Below are 23,935 nucleotides of genomic sequence, written 5' to 3' on the forward strand. Positions count from 1 at the left end.
CGGCGCGCGCTGGGAAAAGTTTGATCATCAGTCACTCACCGACAGCTTCAGCGCAGCGCCTTCAAGTGGCTGCTAATGAGCTGCTTTCCTGCGCGTTCACGTGCCAGGTCTGGAGATGTCGGTGCCGTCTCCGCGCTCCTGGCGGTGGAGCGTAAACTGTTTTGTCTCCTCACAGGAAACGACTAAAAGGACAAAAATGTCCAGGTAAGTCACCGGGAAATGCATAATTTGCAATCTTCTTTTAGATCAAATAGTGGCCTGGGTAGTAAAGCGTAACCTTAGAAGTATTTACTAAGTTTTAGCCTTATTTAAAAAGTTAGAAAGTCGATGTTTCTAATTGTGAAACACCGAGAGTAGAAAGGTTTTATTGGGATTTGATTATTAACTGAGAATCAGAGTAGAGGTGTGTCTTCATTGATCTCTTGTTCAAGAAAAGACGATAAGAGCATGAATATGAAAAGGGAACCCAAACTCACATTTGCAGTGGTGATGTTTAATTGCGTTGCTCTTCTCGGCTGTTCTAATGAAGGCCTTGTAGTGTGTGTGTGTGTGTGTGTGTGTGTCAGTTTAGATTTATGTTTAGATGGACTATATGTAGTATTCATAATATTTTCACCATTTCCAGTAACTTTTTAACTTAGGTGTTTAAGTTTTGTTGCTCTTCTTTTTTCCTCTTCGGAAGCCCCGAACAGTTTCCCTTGAAGAGTTACAGCTTGTGCAGTTTTAAAGTACTGACTGAGACATGATTATTCCTCATTACAGAATGGTGTGTATGTGTAAGTTTGGTGATGGAGTTTTTATTATGAATGAATGATGAATTTTTATGAATTATTATGTCTATTTTTTTATGTTTAAGGACAACAGATGGAAATTAGCCTTTGGCTATAATCTGGCATGTTTACATTCATGTAATTTTTTTTTTTTTTACATTTATGTTCATTAACATGCACTGTCCTAAATAAATAAATAAATAAAATTACCGAAATGCTGTATTACCTGTGGAAGCTCTTTACTCACAATCTAAACTGGCTCTGTACTTACAATTTTACTTAAGAGGGAAAAAAATGGCATGGTATTTTTTTATTGACTTTTTATAGAGGGCCACTTTGAGTACAGTTTTTGCTTTTAAGCATATTTACGGTTTTTGCCTGACTTTTGAGATCTAATTAGTTACTGTAGCTGTCAGAAATTTTCACTGAAGTGTAATGAAAAGCTGTGTTGCTGCTCTTATTAACACAGACTGCACTAAGGAATGTGGGAGCGACTCTGTAGAGATTTTCCATGCCCTAAAATACCTCAAATCAATCTGTTTACCTCTGTTTCTCTTTTAGCAGAAGGCTTTACTGATTTTTCAGAAACCACTGGCCTGTGAAAAGACAAAGAGTCAGAAAAGCTCTCAGGCAGGAGAAAGCCCTGTATGATACGGTGAGTGTAACACAAATTAATCTGATTAGAGAATTACAGCATTCCATGGCACACACTCACAATCATCCAGGCAAATATGCAGGTTTACAATGTTGTAATGTTGAAAGTTCAGATGCCCTGCCTAATAAAATGTGCTTGTAACCATTTACAAAACCAAATCATTGCTTTTTAAGCGACCTCACAAATAACAAATCAGTTGTGCCGCACCTAGAGGCCTGCATTATTATCCAGTGACAGCTGCGCTACAGAGAGTTTGCACACATAATAGTTTCCAGGTATGGCAGGGGAAGTTAATGAGTGACTAGACTGGGCAGAGGGTGTATACTTTACAATCTGATAGGCTAAATGCCATCTATATTAAACTGTGGATGATCCAAAAATACGTCGGTAAGTAGAGGTCAGGAGATTTTCTCTTTTGTTTAGACTGTGAGCTTAGCGACATGTCTGCATGTATATTAGTTACACTATTAATCAAAGTGAGTCTTAACAGGCTTTTTGCCACGTAGGAACGTTTAAGCTGTTGACTTTGTGACTTGCTACTGAAGATGTTTACCCAGTCTTGGAATAAGACTATGCACATTGAACAGTCTGTTCCCATTACAAATACTGTTTGAAGTGCAAAACAAAAGGGCAAGTGCACTTAGTATGCTTAGATAAGGTTCTCTTTTATGTGTGTATTATAGGTGTACCTAATTTAGAAAGAGACAAAACATTTATTGTATTCTCCTCTCTGGCATGCCTAAATTGTACTGCAACAAAAATTTGTGAGAGAAATATCCAGAAGTGTTGTGATAATGTCTCTCCTCTGTGTTTTCATTCAATCAAACTAAACCTACCAATTATTCTTTCCACAACAGATGAGCGCCCATCTGTAATTGAGCTTGGGCACTTTTCCCCCTCGACGAGTTGCCATCTACAGGAGCTGTGGGAGCCAGAGTCGCCATGGAGACAGTGGTGATTGTGGCAATCGGGGTATTGGCCACCATATTCCTGGCGTCCTTCGTTGCCCTGGTGGTGGTGTGCAGACACCGCTACTGCCACCCGCACGACTTGCTACACCACTTCGACTCAAAGTCAGTGAATCAGCACAAAGCCTCTAAATCTATGAGACATGAGTTTCTTCCAGTTGAATTCAGGGTCACAAAACTTTTACCACAATTCAAGTTTTTTGAAGTAAGAGAAATATCCGTACTGTAATTTTCCACAGACTTGATCTGGCATTTTTGTTATATACATAGAACAGTAATAAAATAAAAAACATCCGGTTTTATTAATTTAGAAGTGCACCCTATTTTTTCACTTTGTCTTGGGACTTACCAACATTTGACAAGGCTTGTAAATACTGGGTTGGACCCCATTTACTTTTACAACTACCTGAATTTTTTGTGTTACATAGTTCCAACTAGTTGCTGGAAACATTACTAAGAGATCTTTCTCCATACTGACATCATAGCATTGCACATTTCCTGCAGATTTGTCAGCTGCACATAGATGATGCAAATCTCCCATTCCCTTAGTGTTATTCTGCTGGAAGTAATCAGTAGATGGGTACACTGTCGTCATAAAGGGATGGAGATGGTCTGGAAGACTGTGCGGTTTAAATAACTCTCAGTTCGTACCAAGTGGCCCAAAATGTGCCAAAATAAATACCCAACACTCCCTTACATCACTAACCTGTAATGTTTATACAAGGCAGAATAGATCCATGCTTTCTTGGTTTACTCCAAATTCTGACCCTACCATCTGAATGCCACAATGGAAATTGAGACAGACAGTTTTGGTGAGCTTGTGACAATCATAGCCTCAGTTTCCTGTTCTTTGTTGATAGAATGGTACCCAATGTGGTCTTCTGCTGCTGTAGCCCATGTGTTGAGCGCATACCACGATTGTAACAAGTAGTTAACTGGGTTACTGTTGCCTTCTTGTCAGCTTAAAACAGTCTGGCTAGTCTCCTCTGACTTCTGGTAGCAACAATGTATTTTCTTCCAGAGAATACTTGCATATTTTCCCTTTTTTTAAAAATTTGTACTGTTCTTAGTAAACCCTAAAGATGGTAGTGTGAGAAAGTGCCAGTAGAACAGTGGTTTCTAAAGTACTTGGACCAGCCAGCCTGGAATCAACAAATATTCCATGTTCATTATCACTCAAAGAACCTTTCTTCGTCATTCTGGTCTTCGGTTTGAACTTCATCGGGTCGTCTTGATCATGTTTAAATGCAGTGACGGGTGCAATGCAATCATGTGATTGGCTGATTAGATATTTGGATTAACAAGCAGTTGAAGAGGTTTATCTAATAAAGTGTGTGGTAAGTGTAAATCAGGCCTTTCATCGTAATAATCTAGGCATGTAGGAATATAATTTGGCCTTAACAAATGAATTTAATATGATTTAAATTAATAACAGTCCATCACCATTTAATCACTTTAATCAGATTAAATCTGATTTACAGAGTAGAATACCTCCTTTTAAGGGACATGGTTTAATAATAATAATAATGGATTGGATTTATATAGCGCTTTACAATGCCACTATTCATTCACTCTCGCATTCACACACTGGTGGAAGCAAGCTAGGTTGTGTCTGTTCAGCATTTAGTCATTTGGTTTTTAAAAAGTTCTTATTTCTTAAAAAGTGTTTTGATATATTGCAACACATATATGTAAATACTAAATAATCCCCAATCTGCAGTTACTCTCTGTTGTAATGAGTTTTTATTCAGCTTCCTCTTACTTCTGTTGTTTCACAGACCCACAGTGGATCTGATTGGAGCCATGGAGACTCAGAGCGAACCTTCTGAGCTGGAGCTGGATGATGTAGTCATCACTAACCCTCACATTGAAGCAATCTTAGAGAATGAGGACTGGATAGAGGATGCCTCGTATGTCTTACACGTGTCATTGTAGAACTATAGAAGTTTACAGCTTTTATGCATGTACTGTTTTCTGTCAGAGACTGCAAATAATTTCTTGAGTTTTCTTTTCTCCAACAGTGGTTTGGTGTCTCACTGTATCTCTATCCTGAAGGTAACAGAAATATTTAACTTACTGATTTAGCTCTAACTTTAATTTATGTCTGTTTAGATTAAGTAGGCATATCAAAGTCTTGAAGGGTTTTCTGACTTGAGAATGTCTCGGTTGTCAGCTCCCGTTCGTTTAAGTCACAAAAGCAACTTGTTGTCTACTAAGCATCAAAGTTAAAGTTAAATATTGAGATTTAATGACATTTATGTAATTTTCTAATTGCTAGATGTTATTAACTTGGCTAACTGCTGCTGTTACAATTACTTCCACATATAGATCTGCCACACTTTGACTGAAAAGCTGGTTGCGATGACGATGGGCTCAGGGGCAAAAGTTAAAGCACCAGCCAGCCTGAGTGATATTATCACTGTGGCTAAGCGGATCAGCCCAAGGTAACGTGATACACTCTTTATAACTTTATCTTGTAACTAAGATGGACTGACCGTCTTTTATCGTTGTCCGTCTCACAGGGTGGATGACGTAGTCAGATCTATGTACCCTCCTCTGGATCCAATCCTCTTGGATGCCAGGTAATTTGATCTATTTTTCCAGAGAGGTGTGACTTCGATAGCCTAATGCAAAAGACTTTCAGCTTCAGTGATTAGTTAGGTGCCTGAAGAAGCCAGGAGGGAGCAACAACATGACTTGACTTATCTGTAATAATTTTGGAGATGGCCAAATGGATGATAGAGGTTGGGGAAAAAAATGCTTTTCTTCCTTCAGCAGCTCACTGATTTGAATATGGATTGTTTTATTCATTCTCAGGGCCACCGCTCTCCTCCTTTCTGTCAGCCACCTGGTCCTGGTCACCCGCAACGCCTGTCACATGTCCGGAAGTTTAGACTGGATCGACCAGTCACTCCATGCGGCGGAAGATCACATGGTGGTTTTGCGAGAAGCAGCACTAGCTTCTGAACCAGAACGATGCATACCTGTAGCTGATGCTCAGAGAGAACAGGCCATCTAAAGCAAACCACCTGGTTTGTCTGAAGAGTCAAAAAGGCACACTACCCAAACTCATTATTCATTCCAGATAAAAGGTTGTGATCATAGATGCAAGGACCATGAAATATTTTTAAAGTAACTTTACTACACCTGCATAGTGATATTTTCAAAGTAGATCTCTCAGGCTGACACACATACATTTTTATGTAACCCTACAGCAGATATTTTTACAGCAGAATGTCTTTGAGTGTGCCATCACTGAGCGGTAGGCCTAAATCCAGCCTAACTAGGCCTGCATAGTCACATGGTGGCTTAGTCAGCTAATCCATTTTTAGGAAAATAATACCCATTAGCCAGTGAACCCACACTGGGTGAATTGAAGACTAACCCGAGATGGTTCCAATTTTGGAGGTCAGCTAGTCGTGGATGTTTTTTTTTTTTTTTTTTTTTTTCTTTTTTAAATCCCTCAGATACTCTTATGCTGTTAAAAATCACCCAACTGTGAATTTTCTAAGATCAGCAGCAAGGGATTTAGATATTATTACCACAGAAAAAGATTCTTCTAGTTGTTTCTTCCTCTTGAAAGTTTTTAGCCACACTGGCAAATATTAATATTAATTCAGATATTGCAATGCTGGTCTTACAATTAAGCTCTCAGTAGTTTGTTTGGCAAAAAAGAAACATGTACAGACAGATTGTAGAAGACCCCAAACAATGTTTTAATTCTTTGACTTATTCTTGAGAGATTCCTCAACAACTTACCATGAAAGTTGCTATAAGATGATTATCAAACACAGGCCAAGAATGGCTGATTTCAAGCCAGCCCACTATTGCGGACTGTTCGTCTATTATACATATATTAGCAAATCTTGCATAGGACATGATGTTTAAGGTTGTTGTTACAGTTGCTGCACATGTGCACATCACTTTGCATTGTTCAGTGTCGGACTCAATCTCGTCTGTTGTCATTTAGGAACCTTATTTTCTGTGGAAGTTGTTCTCCAGACGTAGAGCCATATTGTAAAATATAAATTACTCTAGATGGGGAAAAAAAAATCTTAGCATGCTAATCTTTGCTAATTAGGCTATTATTAGCATAGCATTAGTCCAGAGTCACCGAAGAGCATTTTCTCTCCGGTGACTGGACTTTGTCATTGCTAGACAGTAAATCAAGAAATGCTGACAACAAAATGAAAAAAAAAAAAAAAGAAAAAAAAAAAAGTTTTTCGAACGCAGCCACATTATGCTAAATATTAGCATGCTAGCATTGTCAATGTGATCATGTTAACAAAATACTAGGGGTTCTTTTTGTTTGCTACTCTTGTTTCTGTTTTGTTTTAGGGTCTTTTTTGGGGGGGTTATGTCAGAGATGGACAATGAACCAACCTGAGAGTGATATCTTAAAAACAAATAACAAAAAAATTGCTGTAGAATCCAGCTGTAGCATCCGTTTCTATGTGTATACTACAAAAAAAGAAAAAAAAAAAAAAAAAAAAAAACCCACAAACATTAGACTGACACATTCACATCAAAATTTGTTAAGCAGTACATGTGTTACATAGATTGTTTTTCCTTTAATAAATAATGGGCTTCCATGCATCATTGAGAGATACAGTATGTCTTTGTGTACTGCTGTGTTATGAGGGTGTTTGGAACAGTGTGTTGATTGAGGTGAAACTGAATTAGCGTGTTGCTTTGAGCTAAAGGGACGTTATTGGAGCATGTCTACCTGTCCCTTCATGCATAGCTAATAGTGAATCCCCAAGGAGCCTTAATAAGGCATCGCTCCCAGCCACAATGAGCACATTGGCCACAGCTACAATACACATGGCACAAAGCTTTGTGCACACAAGGCTTCCAGACAAATGAACACATCAGTGTGACACATGATTGTAAAGTACACGTCACAGATTACAATGCAATACACTCTTATTTTAAGGTTCTTGCGGCAATCGTTATGTAGGGAAGAAGAATCAAAATTGAGGAAAAACTGCAGCTCAGAACATTTTGATGGAAAGATATTGATCAAGGAGGAAACATTTAGGAAGTGGTTAGCCTTTTGTCTGTTTACATTGTTTATTAGCATTAATCTTTTTTGTAAGCACTCCTATGTTTTCTTTCCAATGTTTGTTACTGATGTCTTTATTTTACTCCCATATAACCTTTTTTTTTTTTATTATCTTTCACTGATTTGTACAGACAGTAAAAAAGTTTTTGTTTTTTTTCTCTCAACCATTTGGTAGCTTTAAAGAATGTCCAATAAAAAGTCCACACACTAATTTGACATAAATAAAAGTGATCTCTTTGTAGTTTTATTATGCTGTGAGCAATTCTTTGTGTGGAAACATGGTTCTTATGTCCCCCCATGCCATTTTCCTTTCGCATCAGACAAGGAAGTCTCTGATGTCACAGCATCAGTCAGCCTCCAGTTTATTTCATTGTCTAACAAAACAGCCCTTTGCTCTTCTTCAGATCAATTTGCTTCCAGCTTGGGAGGGAGGCATATTCATCTCTCTTCATTTCCAAAATTGTCTGAAACATAATTGAAGTAATTTATTTATGGAGGAGACAAAGTAGAAATCAATTTTTAAATCCAATACAAATGTAAACATTAAAGTTGTGGCAAAACTTCCGCTCTATATTTATCATTAGCTTATAAACATGAGAGCATCTTCAGTATTTTCATTCGGAAAATCTGGTGAAGGCTGAAGCCTGCTGGTCAGGGGACATCACTGCAAGATGGTGACATCATCCATCAGTTTACCTGAAAGTCCTCATTGGACAGGTAGACCTCCAGGCGCTGGGGGTCCACTCCTTCAGGAAGGGGACTCCGCAGCAGCTCTTCCAGAGGATACTGGGTCTTCATGAGCTGGGCCAGGGTGTCCTGCACCAAGGTCAGCTTCGCTCGCCCTGTATCACCCTGAGTCACACCCAAGGAGTGAGACATGGCAAAAAATTAGACATTAAATGTGTATTCTGTAAATTTCCACAATGCTTGAAGATGTATTTAAGCCATTTGTTACCTCAGTTACTGACAAACAATTTTTTGCCAAATACCAGTGGTTTTTTTTGTGTTGCCACATTCGACCTGTGACTGACACGTGGTGCCCTTTCTTAACTAATGACCACACTGAGGGGACTCATGAAGGTGGGGCTGACCACTTTCAGATATGAGAGGTTCTCCACAGGTGATGTTTAAAGTTTTGAACCATGTGCAAAAAAATGTAAAAAAAATATTAGTCACCGAGACCCCCCTAAAAAAATTGTTTACAATAATTTCCTTTTTAAAATTCACAGAGAAACAACAACAAAAAATTAACCTTGATTCTTGTGTGTGGCCTTAAAGTTTTAAAACCACAGATATCACTTCTGCAACTTTAATCTTAATTTTTCTTATATAAATGAGGTTTAAGGATGTAATGTAAGGACAAGGCAATAAAAATAAGCAATAAAATAAGAGTGAAAGAAGGAAAGCTTTGCAGGTTATTCAGCAATGAATCTTTTTTATCCCCAGACAACATGAATTTATCCAACCTCTGTATCATTTGTGATGAGCATAATTAAATCTAAAGTACCAAACACACATAGTGTTGTGATCTTGGTTGGAAAAGGTGCTGCTCGTTGGCTAACTTATCTTAGATGCTACAAGGTCGCCTTCTTCTATGACACAGTTAAAGTTTGCACATGAGCCCTAAAAAGGAATGCTTTTTAATGTTCACAAAGTGGGAAGAAATATTGATTAGACGAGATTCAGAGGTTGTTAAAATTAAACCAAATTATAATATTTGAGCTCATTTCTGGATAAACATGTTCATACCTGTGCATGAGGTTCAAGGCTTTTCTCCCAGCGCGGGAAGATATTAGTGAAGGTGAGAGGCTCGGCCCCCTCGAGGATGAGATACGCATGTGGCGGCCTTCTCTGGTTTATTTCTGGGATACAGAATAAACAATACATTTTAAAACTTATCAAGAATCGGCAGTACCTTTACTTCCAGGCAGTTCTGCATGAAACCAACTCCTCTCCCTCAGTTCTTACTACCTTTGCAGTACTGCAGCGCTGTCTGCATGGCACACTTCCTCTCGTGATGCCAGAGTTTCCAGGCTGAGGAGCTCTCAGTCTGACCTCTCTGCCACAAGTAGACCTCCAGACGGTTGTCAAGAAGGAACAAAGCTGGCACGCAGACAACAAAGAGGGAAATTGGGCAATAAAGTGGAATTACATTAGACTGATGTTTTTGGCAGGGGGGAGGATAGATGAAGTTAAACAGTAGATGAGTGTATAGGGAAGCAATTTTCTGTTACTTTTAAATGTGTTTATTTTCCAGATAAAATGACAGAGGTGAGAAACTGAAAAGCAGAGTTGAATTTAGTTTGTTTTGTGTCTGTTTTCACCTGGTTGTGGTACACTGTATAGGCTCTCCTGGACAAAAGGCATTGCCATCACAAGCCCCGGCATCTGCATTGGACTCTGCAGCTCCTCGGCCTGGAAACTCCCAGAAGAGGCACTCAGGTGGAAGAGGCGAGGCGTGAAGTTATACTTTCCTGGATCTGCCATTACAAAAGAGTTGTTTCTTACTATGATTTGAAGGCTTACAGTCCACAGCAAAGCACAGTGTGTGTTGCGTTGCACCTTGCAGCATGCAGTCATAGGCCTTCCTGTCCTTTTGTCCCAGTGCTGTCCAGAAGTCTTCTGGCTCTGAACCTTCCTGTACTATCTGCACCTTTACAGAGCTGCTTTTGCTTAAACCCACCTCTGATGGACAGCTAAAACACACAAACAAACAAAAAATAAAAGTACATTCAAGCTAAAAAAAAATAAAAAATAAAAAATAAAAAAAAATTGATACTGAGAACTTTTAAAAAGCACAATAAGAACATGTGACTCACATTTTAGTGAGGACCTCCACCACCCTCTTGCCGACTTCCTTTGTGCTGCTGTGAGCCTTACAACCAATCCAGAGATAGAGCACTCCCTGCTGGCCATTTAGCAGGACAACACAGCCTCTCGACCTCAGACCCGCACAGCAGCAGTCCACCTCTAACAGAAAACCCTCTTCTGGGAGCTCCCCTCGCACACAAAACAGACGCCAGCTTTCTGTGTTTTGATAATCACAACATTCAAACAAAGAAGAGAAGGAAAATGGACTGAAAAGCTGATTTTACTCCACCTGTGTTGATGGAAGCTTCCTCTTGCTTTCCTTTGTGAATGACCAAGCCTCCCTTGAAAAGCTGCAGGAAACAGGGGGGTTCTTTTCCCTGAGGCACAACCACCTTACAAAACACACCACACAAAAGATGGTAAACAGCTGCATGCACTTATGTCTGCTGGATATATCATCAATAGTACTGGCTTCTCAAACTCTGTCCTGTGTTCCTCTTACTCTTGTAATATTATTTTTTAAGAAGGATTTGTTGGTGTTGTGAAGAAGAAAAAGATGCAAGAATGTGTTCTAATGTCTGTGAAGGTCTGTGAATGTGTTCTAATTGCATTTCATATGTCCTTTGTGAGCTTTTTCATGCTTCAGTTGTTTTATGGGATCTGGATTTTTGTGCTTTTAAGGTTTCAATGCCTTTCAGGGCCAATGGCACTACAACGGACTGGCACTATAATACTGCTCGTCCCAGAGTTTGAACACTAGTGGCTATCAAAGGAACCTCATAATAAATTCACCACCGATGTGCACATGCCAGCAGAAATAATCTCAACTTCTGTGGCTAACACTGTGTAATAATCTGTTCTCAAAAGGGTCAGTGTGTGGGCAGGTTCTCAAAAGGCACCAAGGCAGAACTAGTAACTATCTAACTAGTAACAAACTCCAGTAACAGCAATAACACTGACCACAAGGTGGAAAAGATATATATAAATCCTATTCCAGTTTACTTTCCATCACACAAAAGCAAAAAAAATGATCTCATACAGCAAACAGTTCAAAAAGTTGTAGTGTGGTTTACAAAGTAAAATGTCATCACCTTTGTCTGTTTTTTCATTCTTAATACTTTAAATACTCCATGGACTTTAAAACAAGCCACTTTTCTCTAAACTACATTCAACTTTTGCTGCAATTGTAAACCAACCATATGCCTCTGTGTATTGAAATATACTCTAATAAACATTAAAATGTTTCAGAAGCTTTTGCTGGGTGTTTGTTGTTGTTGGTGCCATTTTTATTGTCTGTTAAATTATTTATGCATTTCTTTCACTTCTACACAGCCATTTAGGCTTATTTTCTCCTCCTACACTGCCTCTTTGCATTGTAATAAAAAAATACTTGTAATAAAATAAAGTAAAAGACTTTTGCTCTTTGTTTCTCTTAATTTGTTTGGGTATACTCGCATAATGCAATGTTTCTACTAAATGAAGTGCGTGCGTTCTTTGCCTTTATTTTATTGTGTTTTCTTTATACACAATAAGTGAGGATAAAACAAAGCTTTTCACTGCTGTGAAAGTTAACAGTTACGAGGGTTCTACTTTACAGGGAGTGCAGAATTATTAGGCAAATCAGTATTTTGTCCATATCATCCTCTTCATGCATGTTGTCTTACTCCAAGCTGTATAGGCTCGAAAGCCTACTACCAATTAAGCATATTAGGTGATGTGCATCTCTGTAATGAGAAGGGGTGTGGTCTAATGACATCAACACCCTATATCAGGTGTGCATAATTATTAGGCAACTTCCTTTCCTTTGGCAAAATGGGTCAAAAGAAGGACTTGACAGGCTCAGAAAAGTCAAAAATAGTGAGATATCTTGCAGAGGGATGCAGCAGTCTCAAAATTGCAAAGCTTCTGAAGCGTGATCATCGAACAATCAAGCGTTTCATTCAAAATAGTCACCAGGGTCGCAAGAAGCGTGTGGAAAAACCAAGGCGCAAAATAACTGCCCATGAACTGAGAAAAGTCAAGCGTGCAGCTGCCAAGATGCCACTTGCCACCAGTTTGGCCATATTTCAGAGCTGCAACATCACTGGAGTGCCCAAAAGCACAAGGTGTGCAATACTCAGAGACATGGCCAAGGTAAGAAAGGCTGAAAGACGACCACCACTGAACAAGACACACAAGCTGAAACGTCAAGACTGGGCCAAGAAATATCTCAAGACTGGTTTTTCTAAGGTTTTATTGACTGATGAAATGAGAGTGAGTCTTGATGGGCCAGATGGATGGGCCCGTGGCTGGATTGGTAAAGGGCAGAGAGCTCCAGTCCGACTCAGACGCCAGCAAGGTGGAGGTGGAGTACTGGTTTGGGCTGGTATCATCAAAGATGAGCTTGTGGGGCCTTTTCGGGTTGAGGATGGAGTCAAGCTCAACTCCCAGTCCTACTGCCAGTTTCTGGAAGACACCTTCTTCAAGCAGTGGTACAGGAAGAAGTCTGCATCCTTCAAGAAAAACATGATTTTCATGCAGGACAATGCTCCATCACACGCGTCCAAGTACTCCACAGCGTGGCTGGCAAGAAAGGGTATAAAAGAAGAAAAACTAATGACATGGCCTCCTTGTTCACCTGATCTGAACCCCATTGAGAACCTGTGGTCCATCATCAAATGTGAGATTTACAAGGAGGGAAAACAGTACACCTCTCTGAACAGTGTCTGGGAGGCTGTGGTTGCTGCTGCACGCAATGTTGATGGTGAACAGATCAAAACACTGACAGAATCCATGGATGGCAGGCTTTTGAGTGTCCTTGCAAAGAAAGGTGGCTATATTGGTCGCTGATTTGTTTTTGTTTTGTTTTTGAATGTCAGAAATGTATATTTGTGAATGTGGAGATGTTATATTGGTGTCACTGGTGAAAATAAATAATTGAAATGGGTATATATTTGTTTTTTGTTAAGTTGCCTAATAATTATGCACAGTAATAGTCAGCTGCACACACAGATATCCCCCTAAAATAGCTAAAACTAAAAACAAACTAAAAACTACTTCCAAAAACATTCAGCTTTGATATTAATGAGTTTTTTGGGTTCATTGAAAACATGGTTGTTGTTCAATAATAAAATTATTCCTCAAAAATACAACTTGCCTAATAATTCTGCACTCCCTGTATATAAGAAGGTGATCTAATCTGACTGCTATGAGCTTACCTGCGACTCTTCGTGGTTCCTCATCCCGATGGAAAGGAAAGCAGCTGTGTCCCGTCCACTGACACTGGAGTGGCGGCCTCGCCACAGGAAGAAGGCCGTCTTTTCCTTTGGTGCTGGATCCGTCCCACACTCATCTGAGCTGTCTGTGACGGAGAGAGAGTGTTAACCATTTTTAAAATGCCTCAGACAAAATATTGCCATAACATTAAAAGTACAATCTAGTTAGAAAAAAACAAAACAAAAAAGGTTACTGACCAGCTGTACTGATGCTGTACTTCCAGCGGATTACATAAGAGTCTCCTTCATAAAGCTGTCCGTTGCTCTCCACTGGGATTTCACTGTCGTCAAACTCCTGGACGTGCCAGGTGTCCACCGCTACTGTTTTAAGCTCCATCTGACGTTCCTCCATCAGCATGATGACACCATGACCTCTCTGGACATCGACCCCAGCCAGCACAGTACGGACCAAACCGTCACCTTCTAAGCACTGACCCGATACTAGAGCTTTGGCATCGCAGGGACTCAAGAGGTCTGAAGGAGGGGAGAGCGGCTGGGATGACTGGACTGGGATGGACTATGGAGAGGAAGCGCAGACACTGAATTTCAGTGGTTTAAAAAAAAAAAAAAAAATCACTTTTAAAAAGCAAAAGTCAAAATTGAAATTTAGATATCTGCACATGAGTTTCAGTAGAAATAAAAGGTAGCTAGTTATAAATAGGTTTTAGATATTTCCAGTAATAAAAATGTGTTTTTTTTTTAGTAAAACATTTTAATAGAGACTAATTTTCTATCAAGCTGGAAACTTAATAAAACTAATTGATCTAGATATACTCTTCACATCTATAATTTTACACAGACAGTGTAATAACTGAAACACACTGGTTTGAGTGTCTGAAAATTGCATGTGCCACATCATATCTCTGAAAATGATATGAACCTGCGTCTGATCCGTCCCTGAAGCCGCTTCCTCTCTGCCTCCAACCCTGCACATCCAGTCCAGAAACTTCTCCCTGAACAGAGCTGTCTCGTTGCTCTCAGTGAGGACGCCGAACAGAGCCCAGCTGGGACGGCCTTCTCCTCGTCTGTGGACAAAGTTATGCCATGAAACCGATAAAAGAATTAACACAAGCATTAAACAAAATAGAAAAGAGAGTCTGCCTTAGTCCAGACTCAAGCTTTACAGACATCCATTCCCAAGAGACATAATTACACACACTATATATATATACACACTTTAAAAGCTTAAATCTCATTAAACTGCAAAACAAAAAAAAAAAAAAAAAAAAAAAACCCTCTTGAAATAAATGAAGAAAGGAAGCCCTTTAAAGACCGTATTTAATATATAAGTTGTAATATATTTTCTGACTGTGGAATATGGTACACTGAGAGAAGAGCTTTACTCTCTGCAAGTATTTTGTAGTTCATGTCCACTTGCTTGCTTTAAAATATGTCTTTTAAATGTCAAAATATAGGCTGGACTTTAAACATCAAGCAGGGTTTTTAGAGCATGTCACATGGGCACACTTAACCAAGAATTACTTTCTACAGAGTGCATTTTATGAATGGACAGCAAACTTAATGTTGTATACAGAGGAAAGAGCCACTGCTTGGATTATCCATGCTTCTTTCATGTGGTGAGCATTTACTCTGCTCCTTTTTTTATGTGTAATATATTAGTGACTTACAGCTGAATTGCAGGGTTACACTGAGTGGGATCCAGTGGGTTTACTTGACAGTTGCTGTAGTCATAAGCTCCAACCCACACCTGGTGAGTCAACTGGAGAGCAACATTTCTCCTCCTGAGGGAAACGTCCTGTCCGAGCCACAGATAGACCTCACTGCCGAAATCAAACACCAGGGCCTGGGCATACATGACAAAGAGATATGAACAGAGTCAGAGATTAACTTCTCTTTCATTATTTTTCTACAATCAAGCATTTAATGAACAAAAAAACAAACCCAAAACCAAAACAACAACAATATAAGTAATTAGGAAGCTGAGAATTGAAGCTCAGACCTCAGAGGAGGCCAACAGGGTGATGCTGGGGATGGAGGCCCAAGCCTGTTCATGAGGCACCAGTTTGTTTTCCACCAGCCTGTACACACAGTTGGACTCCACCACACCGCGCTCATAGAGCTCATCCTCCTCTGGAGCACCAGCTCCTGTGAGCAAAAGAAAAGAAAAAACATTTTCTAATGTTTTGGATGAAAAACAATAGGTGAATTATAAAAGGAGAAAAATTGCAATTCAAAATGTGTTTCTCTGAGATATTTGAAAAGTACATGTTTTACTTCCAACCTCTGTACTGTGTTCTTCCTCCCAGTAGACTCCAGAAGTCTGCAGCCACACTGCTGTCAGAGTTCATGCCCTCCTCCAGGTGGACAACGTGGGAAGCCAAACAACCAAGGTCCCTTTGGCTCTGGATGAACAAAGCTAGCTCAGAGGCCTGACAAAAAAAAAGAAATAATATGATAATCAGCAGTAACAGAATATAGTTCACCCATTTTCTGCCACTTATCCCATTCAGGGTCACAGGGAGGCCAGTGTACCCAGAGAGAACCCACACAGACACAGGGAGAACATGCAATCTCCACGCAGAAAGGCCTTGAGCAGATGGTGGATTAGAACCTAGGACCTTTTTGCTGTGCTAACCCAAACAGAACATAGTGTATAGTAAAAGCATATTGTAATTTCTTTTTATTTTACTACTGCAGTCTTTGCTGGCCTATATTAGAAATCTTGCAGGAAACTTGCCTCACCAAACCAAAATATTTCCAAAAACAAGAACATGGCTGAGTGCTACACGTGAAAAGAAATAAATTCATAAGTGTCACAACCCGTTCATGTGTGAAATCAGCTATAGTTTTAGACAAACAGATATTTGAACCTTTGTTATAATAATAGAAACGTACAAATAACTATTAAAAAGAGTCTGTGACAGTGTACACCGTCCTCTCAATAATATCACTTTTTTATGGAAGCTTGTAAGGAAAGACTTTGGGTTATTATCTCAAAATGTTGACTTAATTACTCATTCAGTGCTTTGTCTCCACACTTTGTCCCCATATATGTTTAGTACACTGTTCCATAATAAAATATAAATACATTTAAAACGCAACCAAAGTTAATGTTTAAAAGTAAACATACATACTGTGATACTTAGATAATCATTAACTGAACTCTGTGATGTATGACGTTCTTGATTCATATCATCACTGTCCTTTATTATGCATTTAACACACAAACTGTAACCAACCTTTATGAGTCCATTAAGGTTTAATGCTTACAATTTACTGCAAGAACTGCAAACACTGCATTTTATGCAAAGAATGCTCTTTGGGTCTTGAAGGGTAATATTTTATGCATTTATTTGTTGTGCATAAATGTAAACCAATTTGGTATATGTATGAAGTTATTAAAACATCCTTTCCCATGTAAATTTCTAAGAGGAGTAAGTTTAAGGGATGGCCAGATATTTCCTGGCAATGGGAAATAATTTTAATCCTACTTTCTTATTTTGTATTGTATTATCCACCTCTTTACCTTTTCCCTGTAATTTTATGTGTCATCCATGCTGCTACTACACCATAACATTGTCCTGGGTGGTACCTTTGCTTTTTCTTGTCCGTTGGCAAACTCTCCACTCCACAGGATGCAGTGCTCTGGAGTGACCAGCAGGAAGCAGTCTCCACTGTTCAGTGACCGCACTGAGGGCTCAACCAGGCGGACCTGAACATGCCGCCTACCTGTCATCACAGGTGTTGGTTAACCTTAACACCTGACCACAAGCAGATCATCACACAGATGAACCAAACCTTTCCTGACCTTTGATGTGAATTAGCATCAGGCTGCTGAAGGGCGGGTAAGACTTAGCTGTCTCGGCATCTGAGGAGGATTCTTCAGATCTTAAGGGAGGTGAGTCTGCCATAGACGAGTTCTTAGACTCTATAGTGAGAAAAAAAAAAAAGCGCAATATCAGGTAGCTGAGCAACATAAAAGAAGGAAAAGTAACAGGAGAAGGGAACAACATAAATTAGCATACTTTTTTCAGCTTGGATCCTCTCTTGAGCTGATGAATTGACTCTCTCTCCCATGAAGTCCTGCCTGATGTCCTCTCTGGCTGCGAGAGCCCTCAGAGGGTTTCTGGAGCCTTGAGTCCGACGGGACGGACGTACCGACCGCCTGTGCTCTGCTACTGCTGAGGTCAATCTGCAAACAAGCACACACAGACAATACACTGTTACTGAAGATATCAGCTACTGTGTGAATATAAATTTGCAGGAAAATAGCTTTTTACTCTTTTAGTTTTAGCATAAAAACTACATTAGATACACAAATATATTTTGCATTTACTATTTAGAAATTGCACGGACTCAATCTAATCTCACATTTGCAGGAAAAAACTATGCTTACATGTGTGTGTTGGTCTGGCAGAAGACTCCCAGGTCCTGCTCACCCTCTGAGGCAGCAATTCCACCACAAGGTGGGGGGCAGGCTGAAGGAGGTGACTGCTCACAGTAGAAACTGCCATCAAACATGTTTGGTTCATCAACAGGCGTCTCTTCCTTTACCTCCTGAGTAGTGACTGTTGGTGAAGAACTCTGTGGAGTCACTGAGGGGGAAAGAAATGAAAACGCTAAAATACTTTGATCCTCAATGAGCTTTTACATTGTGGGAACCAGCGTTGCCCATATGATGATGAATGCATGATGGATAGCTCTGATATATAAAACAAGCACTGAGTCTCAACACAGACTTGTTTGTTTATTTGTTTGCTTCTGTTTTGTGGTGTAAAACTGCTCTGACCTTCATTTTTGCATGATGGAGCATCAGTGGAGTGTCTCCTGTTGTGAGCGATACCATTTCTCTGTGATTCACCAGATACAAGGCCTAGATGTTGCAAACACAGGAGAGAAAAACCTCATAAACAAGGCCAAAATATGCTCAGCAGAACTGTATGAGAACTGGAGAATAAGTGAGTTACTTGTCTTAGCCGTGCTTCCAGCCTCCTGCTCTTTGCTTTCCTGCTGTGTTTTCAATTCTCCAAATTCAGTCATCTGAATCTCAGTTCCTTTATCCTACAGAGCCCGAGAAATGCATCCGTTACAATGCAGCTTCTCTGCAGATACACGCACAAATATGAAAAAAATGCAGGTGTGCGTCACCTTATGTCTCCACTGAGGCTGACTCTGATTGTTCGTAGGAGAGGAGACTTCTTGTGCCTCAAAGGAGAGGTTAGTCTGGAGGTGAAAACAAAACACAGAAATGGTGACTTTTGCATTCTAGGACAGTGAGAGTGGATTGCACAGAAGGTACAAAATATACAGATTTTACATAGAGCTAAACTGTGTGTAACATTTCATTCAGTCTGTTCCTTTCTGCCTAATCCTGCCCTGCATTAGATATTATAAGGAGTTTTTGTACAATGCACATTTACTTTTGTCCATTAGAGCTAGATCAGAAACATGCACAAAGAAACGTGGGAGTAAGATATAACTTTCATGACCAAAATGAACATCTGGTAAGCACACAGCTAAATGGAAAGTGTGAACTGAGAGCTGTGATGTGACACATTGTAATTTTGAGACAAGGTGACAGGGTTGTCACATCACATCCGCCTGAATCTGTGAGATAACAAAAGCCTTTCACAGCATACAAAACACTCCAAATCAAACAGCAGCAATGCCATGCACCGGCTCACACAATTACCTGATTAAAACACATGATATATTGGGGCGTATTGATAGAATAGACAGAGGCAAAGACGGGCTCCTGGGAGAGAAGAGAGAGGGGCAGGCTGCAGATGTTCAAAGCTATTCAAAATCTAAAGGGCTGTGGTTTCAAAATCAAGATGAGGGAGCATGGGTTTTGAATCATTAGTTTGAGGCTTACCCAGCACTGAAGGTTGTCATTCTCAAGATGAGTGTTTTCTGACTCGTCCTGCACATGATACTATGGAAAACAGGGAGATGCATTTTAAAAAAAAATTCAAAACAAACATAAATTTTACCAGAAATATAAAAATGACAGAAATAAAAAGGAAGTAGGACAATGATTAATATACAAATCCCACACATAGTGTCGGCATGGTGAAGCTGAGATCATTTAATTGCCAAATAATCAGTGTGTTTACATTCCACGTCGTGTAATAGGACAGCCAATCCCATCCTGGTACATAAACACTCACTGGACTCAATATATTCCGCGGTAACTCGAGTCTGATCTCAGGACATTCAGCACATACCACATTCAGAGTGCTGCAGATAAGAGATGCTATATCTGGTTTCAGTGGTATGACAAATACCCAAATGTAACCACAAATGTAACCTCTGCCTCAATTTAAACCAGGCAAGAAGCGTGAACTCTGTAACCTCTGTGATGCAAACAAAGATTTTCTCACTGAATTCTTTCAGAGAAATAAAAATGCTGCAAAACTTCTGTAATGCTTTTATAGAATTGTCTAATATCATTCAGTTAAACTATAATGTAGAGTCCCCATATACAAGTATCATTTCTTAAATGTTGCCAATACAAAGAAAGAAAGCAGAATTTAAGCAAAGTTTTAAAGATCAAAGACATTTTATGAATATTTGACCTTATCTGACCTTGGAGAAGAGGTCAGATCTCAAAAGTAACACACTGTTTACAACCATATATCATTCCCTTTATTCCTATATGTCGTCACTACAAACAGTGGCAGCAAGAAACAATATTTTAAATAGTGGCATATGATTATTATATACTTTGACCTTCAGATTATCTATTGACCTTGAAGGAGGGGTCAAAGGTTAAATGTGACATGATATTTTATCCTCTGCTGTACTTTCGGTATGCTGACACACAACTCTTGTAAGAATCATAGTTCCTGAGTTGTACCGATTTTTGTCAATAACTATCAATAATTCATAAAGTTGACCTTGAAGAAACTGGTGGATGTAAGCTAAATTTTAATGGATTTATAACATGACCGTACTCTACACCAATACAAAGTTTTATTAGAATTCGTTCAGTGTTATCAGACAGAATGACATGCAAGTAAACGCTGACAAAAACTTTTTTTTTTTTTTTTTTTTTTAAATGGTCCATGTCTTACGTGGTTAACCTTGCTGCTGAATAAGTTGGACACCGAAGACATGAAAACCCTTGACGTGGACACGGAGCTGGTAGCTCACCTCACTTCTGCTGCCGTTGGTTGTCTCCTGGATTTTAGGCGCACACTCTTCTGAGGTGACCCGGACAGCTTTAATATCTGTGGTGTTGTCATGGATCTTGTTCATGGCCTTTTGGTCTTCCTCCTGCCTTTAAGACACATTACACACAGTATGAAGTATATAACATATCAAAGAACAACAACAAGCTGCTGAAAACTGTTAATAATTCTGGTGAAAACTGTAAAGAATCATTTTTATTATCTAACTCACAGATGTCACAATAATATACGTTTCAAAGTCTTTAGCAAACCTTTCCAATATGCAGCAATATCAACAGTTTGAGTCTATAGAAGAAAAGCATTTACAGTTCTTATCAGATCATGTCATTTTATTTACATGACTTACTTGGCTCTTCCATTGATGTCTACGCTGTTTTTCTCAGAGGAAAAGCTCAGTTCATGTTTGGACTGGCAGGACTGCTGTGGAGCATCCTGCTCTGACAAGGCTCTTATTGGTGTGCAGGCAATGGTTTCCCTCCTGTTTCTAGCCCTCTGCCTCCAGGGAGCAGCAGACTGCGAACCTTCCTCCATTCCAGAGGTCTCTCGTCTGTCTCTCTGTGGTGCTGCAGAAGTTCCCTCCCTCTCACCTCCCGCTTTGCTCCCGTGTATCGCCGCTTCTCTACAGCCTCCACCATTCTGTTCATGGCTGTATGATGCGTCTACCTGACTGGCTTCTGTCCTGCTCCACTCCGAGCCTGCAGAGCGGCTCTTCTTCAGGATTCCTTTTAAGCCTGGCTCAGAGTCGTAGCACTGTGGTCCCTGTTGAGTCGGACCAGATTTTCCGAGTCCAGTGCCAGCATCTGATGTGGACTGTGAAAGACGTACCTCACTGGGTTTCAGGTTGACAGACGAGGCCTGCTGTCTGTCGGACAGATGAGGGGACAAACAGAGGGCAGGAAGCTGAACAGGGCCTTTCTGGAGCTAAAAAGGGGCAAAGAAGGTAAAAAAAAAAAAAAAAAAAAAAAAAAAAAAAAAAAGAAGGTAAAGAAGATCAATAATAGATTTACTTAGAGGACAGCAGGCAAGAAGTGAAGAAAGACAACAAATTAACCTTGCTATTAATAACCACTCCTGCCCCTTTTCTGGTCTATGAAGTTCTAAATACATTTGTTTCCCATTTATTGTTCTGTTGCTTTCTACCCACCAGACTGACCTCCTCCACAGTGATGGGCTGCGTGCGGTACCGAGCCCCCTTTTGTCTTCGTCTCTCTGGGGGCCCGTCAGCAGGCCCGGCTCCCTCCCTCCCAGGCAGGGACAGTTTGTTGAAGAGGGCCAGCTTCTCGCTCATGCTCAGCTTGCAGCTCTCATCGCCATCCTCGTCTGACTGAGCCTGCACAGACTGGACCTCCACTGGTGGTGCTGGTTTGGGAGTGCTGAGGCGTAACATCACATGACACCAAAAAGTCAGAGAAGAATTTATGTTTAGTCAAAATCTCATATGCCTTACACATTTGATCTACACTGCTGTGCAAAAGCAGTGGAGAAAACGGTGGGTGTTTTTTCATTACCATGAACACACACAGGTTATTTTTAGTCAATCTGACAGACATCGTCCTGCTGCTGCTGCTCCCTACAACAGCAAATGTGTAACTGAAAATAGCCCCTAAGAAATTCATATAATTCTGGTTGAACAAACTAGATCCAATCCCAATTTTGGTTTGGTTTCCAACAATCTCATTCCTTTAAAAAAAAAAAAGCATATATTTGTGACCCATTGCCATCAGTTACAGCCAAACGAAACCAGGCACCGAAAAACTCCTGAACAGAAACACATGGGATAAATCTATAAGAGCAAATATGGTGACACTGAGCCAATCAGGGGCTCTTTATTGGCCAGGAATGTGACAGAACAAATTCCTTGCAGCTTGTTTCACCAAACAGAAAGGCTGGGAAACGTATGAGCCAACCATGTTTTTGCATGATGCATGGGTTTATGACAGTTTAAACTGTTTCTTGTTTCTTGGTCTACTCGTTTTTGTAGGAAAGAAGCATAACATAACATGAAAAAACTCAGTGATCTGGTGAGACTAGTCAAAGAAAATAAACCAAGCTTTAATGTAGCTGCAATATTAAGTTTAATTTGTAGGGAAAAAGGCTATTTTGAAGAGATATGTCACCAAAGCCTTGAAGAAAATGTTGTCACATTTAACTACTGATTCTAAAAATGCAGATTTTTTTTACCCCCTAACCATTGAACAACTCTCTCTTTACTCATTTACATAGGAGCCTAAAAATAACTGCTTAGATAAGACACGCTTCTAGAAGTTCTTGCTTTTAAATAAGACATACAGTAAGTACTTAATTCCACTGAAGCAAGGTCTCTTGCTTTCACAGATTTGACTTTAATAAGCTGGAGTTTTTAAACATTTTAAGTTTTTAAATCATCAAGCATGTATTTATTTATTCCCACAAAACTAAAACGTAAAAACTACACATACATAATCTTAAATAAAACTAGATGACTTTTTTAGTGATTGTCAATCAAGTCAAATAGCTAATTATGTGATGTGGTTTTGGTAACACTACAGCTCTCCCACCTGATCGCCACTATTTCTCCACAGGTGATTGGCTGTGTCAGAAAGCGATGGTCGTTGCCACGCCGGCTCCTGCGTTCATGAGAGACGCAGCCTGAGCGAGGCTTGAGGAATGCCGAGGCCTCAGAGGCTGAAGACTTCTCCAGCTCCTACAGAGAAGGATGTGGGGAGGACATTAACGTGAAAAAATCAGTTTGAACCCAGTCTGTGATGCAGATGGACGACAACATTCAGGTCAAATAGGAGCCTCAATCTACAGCCTCCACCTGTTGCATAAATAATGAGGGAGACCACAAAAATGGCAGTAAAAAGTCCCCTCAAGATGTCCCCTGTTCTATTTGTATAAACAGATGGAGGGAGGTAAAGCGGGTCAGATAGCCGGTGAATAAAGCAGCGAGCTCTAAGGTGCAGCATCTTGGCCACTTGCTGCATGCTGCAGGTCACAATGTAACAAGAGACCTGCTGGCTTCAGTTACCTCCCCTGCTGCCTCTACAGAGCAGCAGGCTAATTATACCACAGCTGCTGTGGTTGTTAATGTTAATACAGTGTCTGGCACATTCTCACCTGATGCCTTATTGCTAAAAGTGTGCCTCAGCTGAAATGTTGGAATAATAGAAAAATCCACAGTGCATTGCATCATCTGTGTGAGACTAAAGAGCTTAAAGAGCTTCGAGATAAGGCTCTGTATCTATCATATTACAGACTTGGTCTTTCCTTTAATAA

At 39.9% G+C, this 23,935-nt stretch overlaps 2 protein-coding genes across 9 annotated transcripts in view; one reads left to right on the forward strand and one right to left on the reverse strand.

Annotated features, from left to right (window-relative positions):
* tmem98 (transmembrane protein 98) lies at window positions 1-7,705 on the forward strand. Of its 2 annotated transcripts, none has more exons than XM_084925312.1 (8): window positions 1-204; window positions 1,332-1,425; window positions 2,283-2,498; window positions 4,172-4,303; window positions 4,415-4,448; window positions 4,722-4,837; window positions 4,916-4,975; window positions 5,211-7,705. In XM_084925312.1, the coding sequence occupies exons 3-8, from the start codon at window positions 2,368-2,370 to the stop codon at window positions 5,410-5,412; spliced, it is 675 nt and encodes a 224-aa protein (XP_084781438.1). In that variant the 5' UTR covers window positions 1-204; window positions 1,332-1,425; window positions 2,283-2,367; the 3' UTR covers window positions 5,413-7,705. The 2 variants fall into 2 exon arrangements, with proteins under 2 accessions (XP_084781438.1, XP_084781439.1); XM_084925313.1 differs by having other exon boundaries at window positions 1,335-1,425.
* svilc (supervillin c) overlaps window positions 7,680-23,935 on the reverse strand; it is a 23,065-nt gene continuing 6,809 nt past the window's right edge. For 5 of the 7 annotated variants that reach the window (XM_084925306.1, XM_084925307.1, XM_084925305.1 and 2 more), the window contains 27 exons: window positions 23,215-23,360; window positions 21,822-22,050; window positions 21,024-21,598; window positions 20,640-20,766; window positions 19,360-19,419; window positions 19,177-19,239; window positions 18,633-18,707; window positions 18,452-18,545; window positions 18,274-18,357; window positions 17,881-18,079; window positions 17,510-17,676; window positions 17,293-17,412; window positions 17,077-17,213; window positions 15,766-15,913; window positions 15,484-15,629; window positions 15,152-15,327; window positions 14,404-14,548; window positions 13,722-14,040; window positions 13,467-13,609; window positions 10,559-10,661; window positions 10,278-10,485; window positions 10,021-10,154; window positions 9,783-9,938; window positions 9,430-9,561; window positions 9,208-9,320; window positions 8,155-8,310; window positions 7,680-7,922 (listed from right to left, as the gene is read on the reverse strand). In XM_084925306.1, coding sequence (XP_084781432.1) covers window positions 7,833-7,922; window positions 8,155-8,310; window positions 9,208-9,320; window positions 9,430-9,561; window positions 9,783-9,938; window positions 10,021-10,154; window positions 10,278-10,485; window positions 10,559-10,661; window positions 13,467-13,609; window positions 13,722-14,040; window positions 14,404-14,548; window positions 15,152-15,327; window positions 15,484-15,629; window positions 15,766-15,913; window positions 17,077-17,213; window positions 17,293-17,412; window positions 17,510-17,676; window positions 17,881-18,079; window positions 18,274-18,357; window positions 18,452-18,545; window positions 18,633-18,707; window positions 19,177-19,239; window positions 19,360-19,419; window positions 20,640-20,766; window positions 21,024-21,598; window positions 21,822-22,050; window positions 23,215-23,360 — 4,245 coding nt within the window. In that variant the 3' untranslated portion in view covers window positions 7,680-7,832. The remainder of the gene's footprint in view (window positions 7,923-8,154; window positions 8,311-9,207; window positions 9,321-9,429; window positions 9,562-9,782; window positions 9,939-10,020; window positions 10,155-10,277; window positions 10,486-10,558; window positions 10,662-13,466; window positions 13,610-13,721; window positions 14,041-14,403; window positions 14,549-15,151; window positions 15,328-15,483; window positions 15,630-15,765; window positions 15,914-17,076; window positions 17,214-17,292; window positions 17,413-17,509; window positions 17,677-17,880; window positions 18,080-18,273; window positions 18,358-18,451; window positions 18,546-18,632; window positions 18,708-19,176; window positions 19,240-19,359; window positions 19,420-20,639; window positions 20,767-21,023; window positions 21,599-21,821; window positions 22,051-23,214; window positions 23,361-23,935) is intronic. The other 2 variants (XM_084925308.1, XM_084925309.1) reach the window with 2 other exon arrangements.

Source organism: Perissodus microlepis, chromosome 4 (genome assembly GCF_051167445.1).
Source record: "Perissodus microlepis isolate ML-2025 ecotype Zambia chromosome 4, ASM5116744v1, whole genome shotgun sequence".
Classification (NCBI taxonomy): domain Eukaryota; kingdom Metazoa; phylum Chordata; class Actinopteri; order Cichliformes; family Cichlidae; genus Perissodus; species Perissodus microlepis.

What these genes read in the sequence shown, in the direction of transcription:
- tmem98 (XM_084925312.1), top strand. Translation starts at nt 2,368, where the DNA reads ATGGAGACAGTGGTGATTGTGGCAATCGGGGTATTGGCCACCATATTC. An exon ending in ACTGTATCTCTATCCTGAAG is followed by an intron (nt 4,449 to 4,721) that starts GTAACAGAAATA and finishes TTCCACATATAG; the next exon opens with ATCTGCCACACTTTGACTGA. An exon ending in CCAATCCTCTTGGATGCCAG is followed by an intron (nt 4,976 to 5,210) that starts GTAATTTGATCT and finishes ATTCATTCTCAG; the next exon opens with GGCCACCGCTCTCCTCCTTT.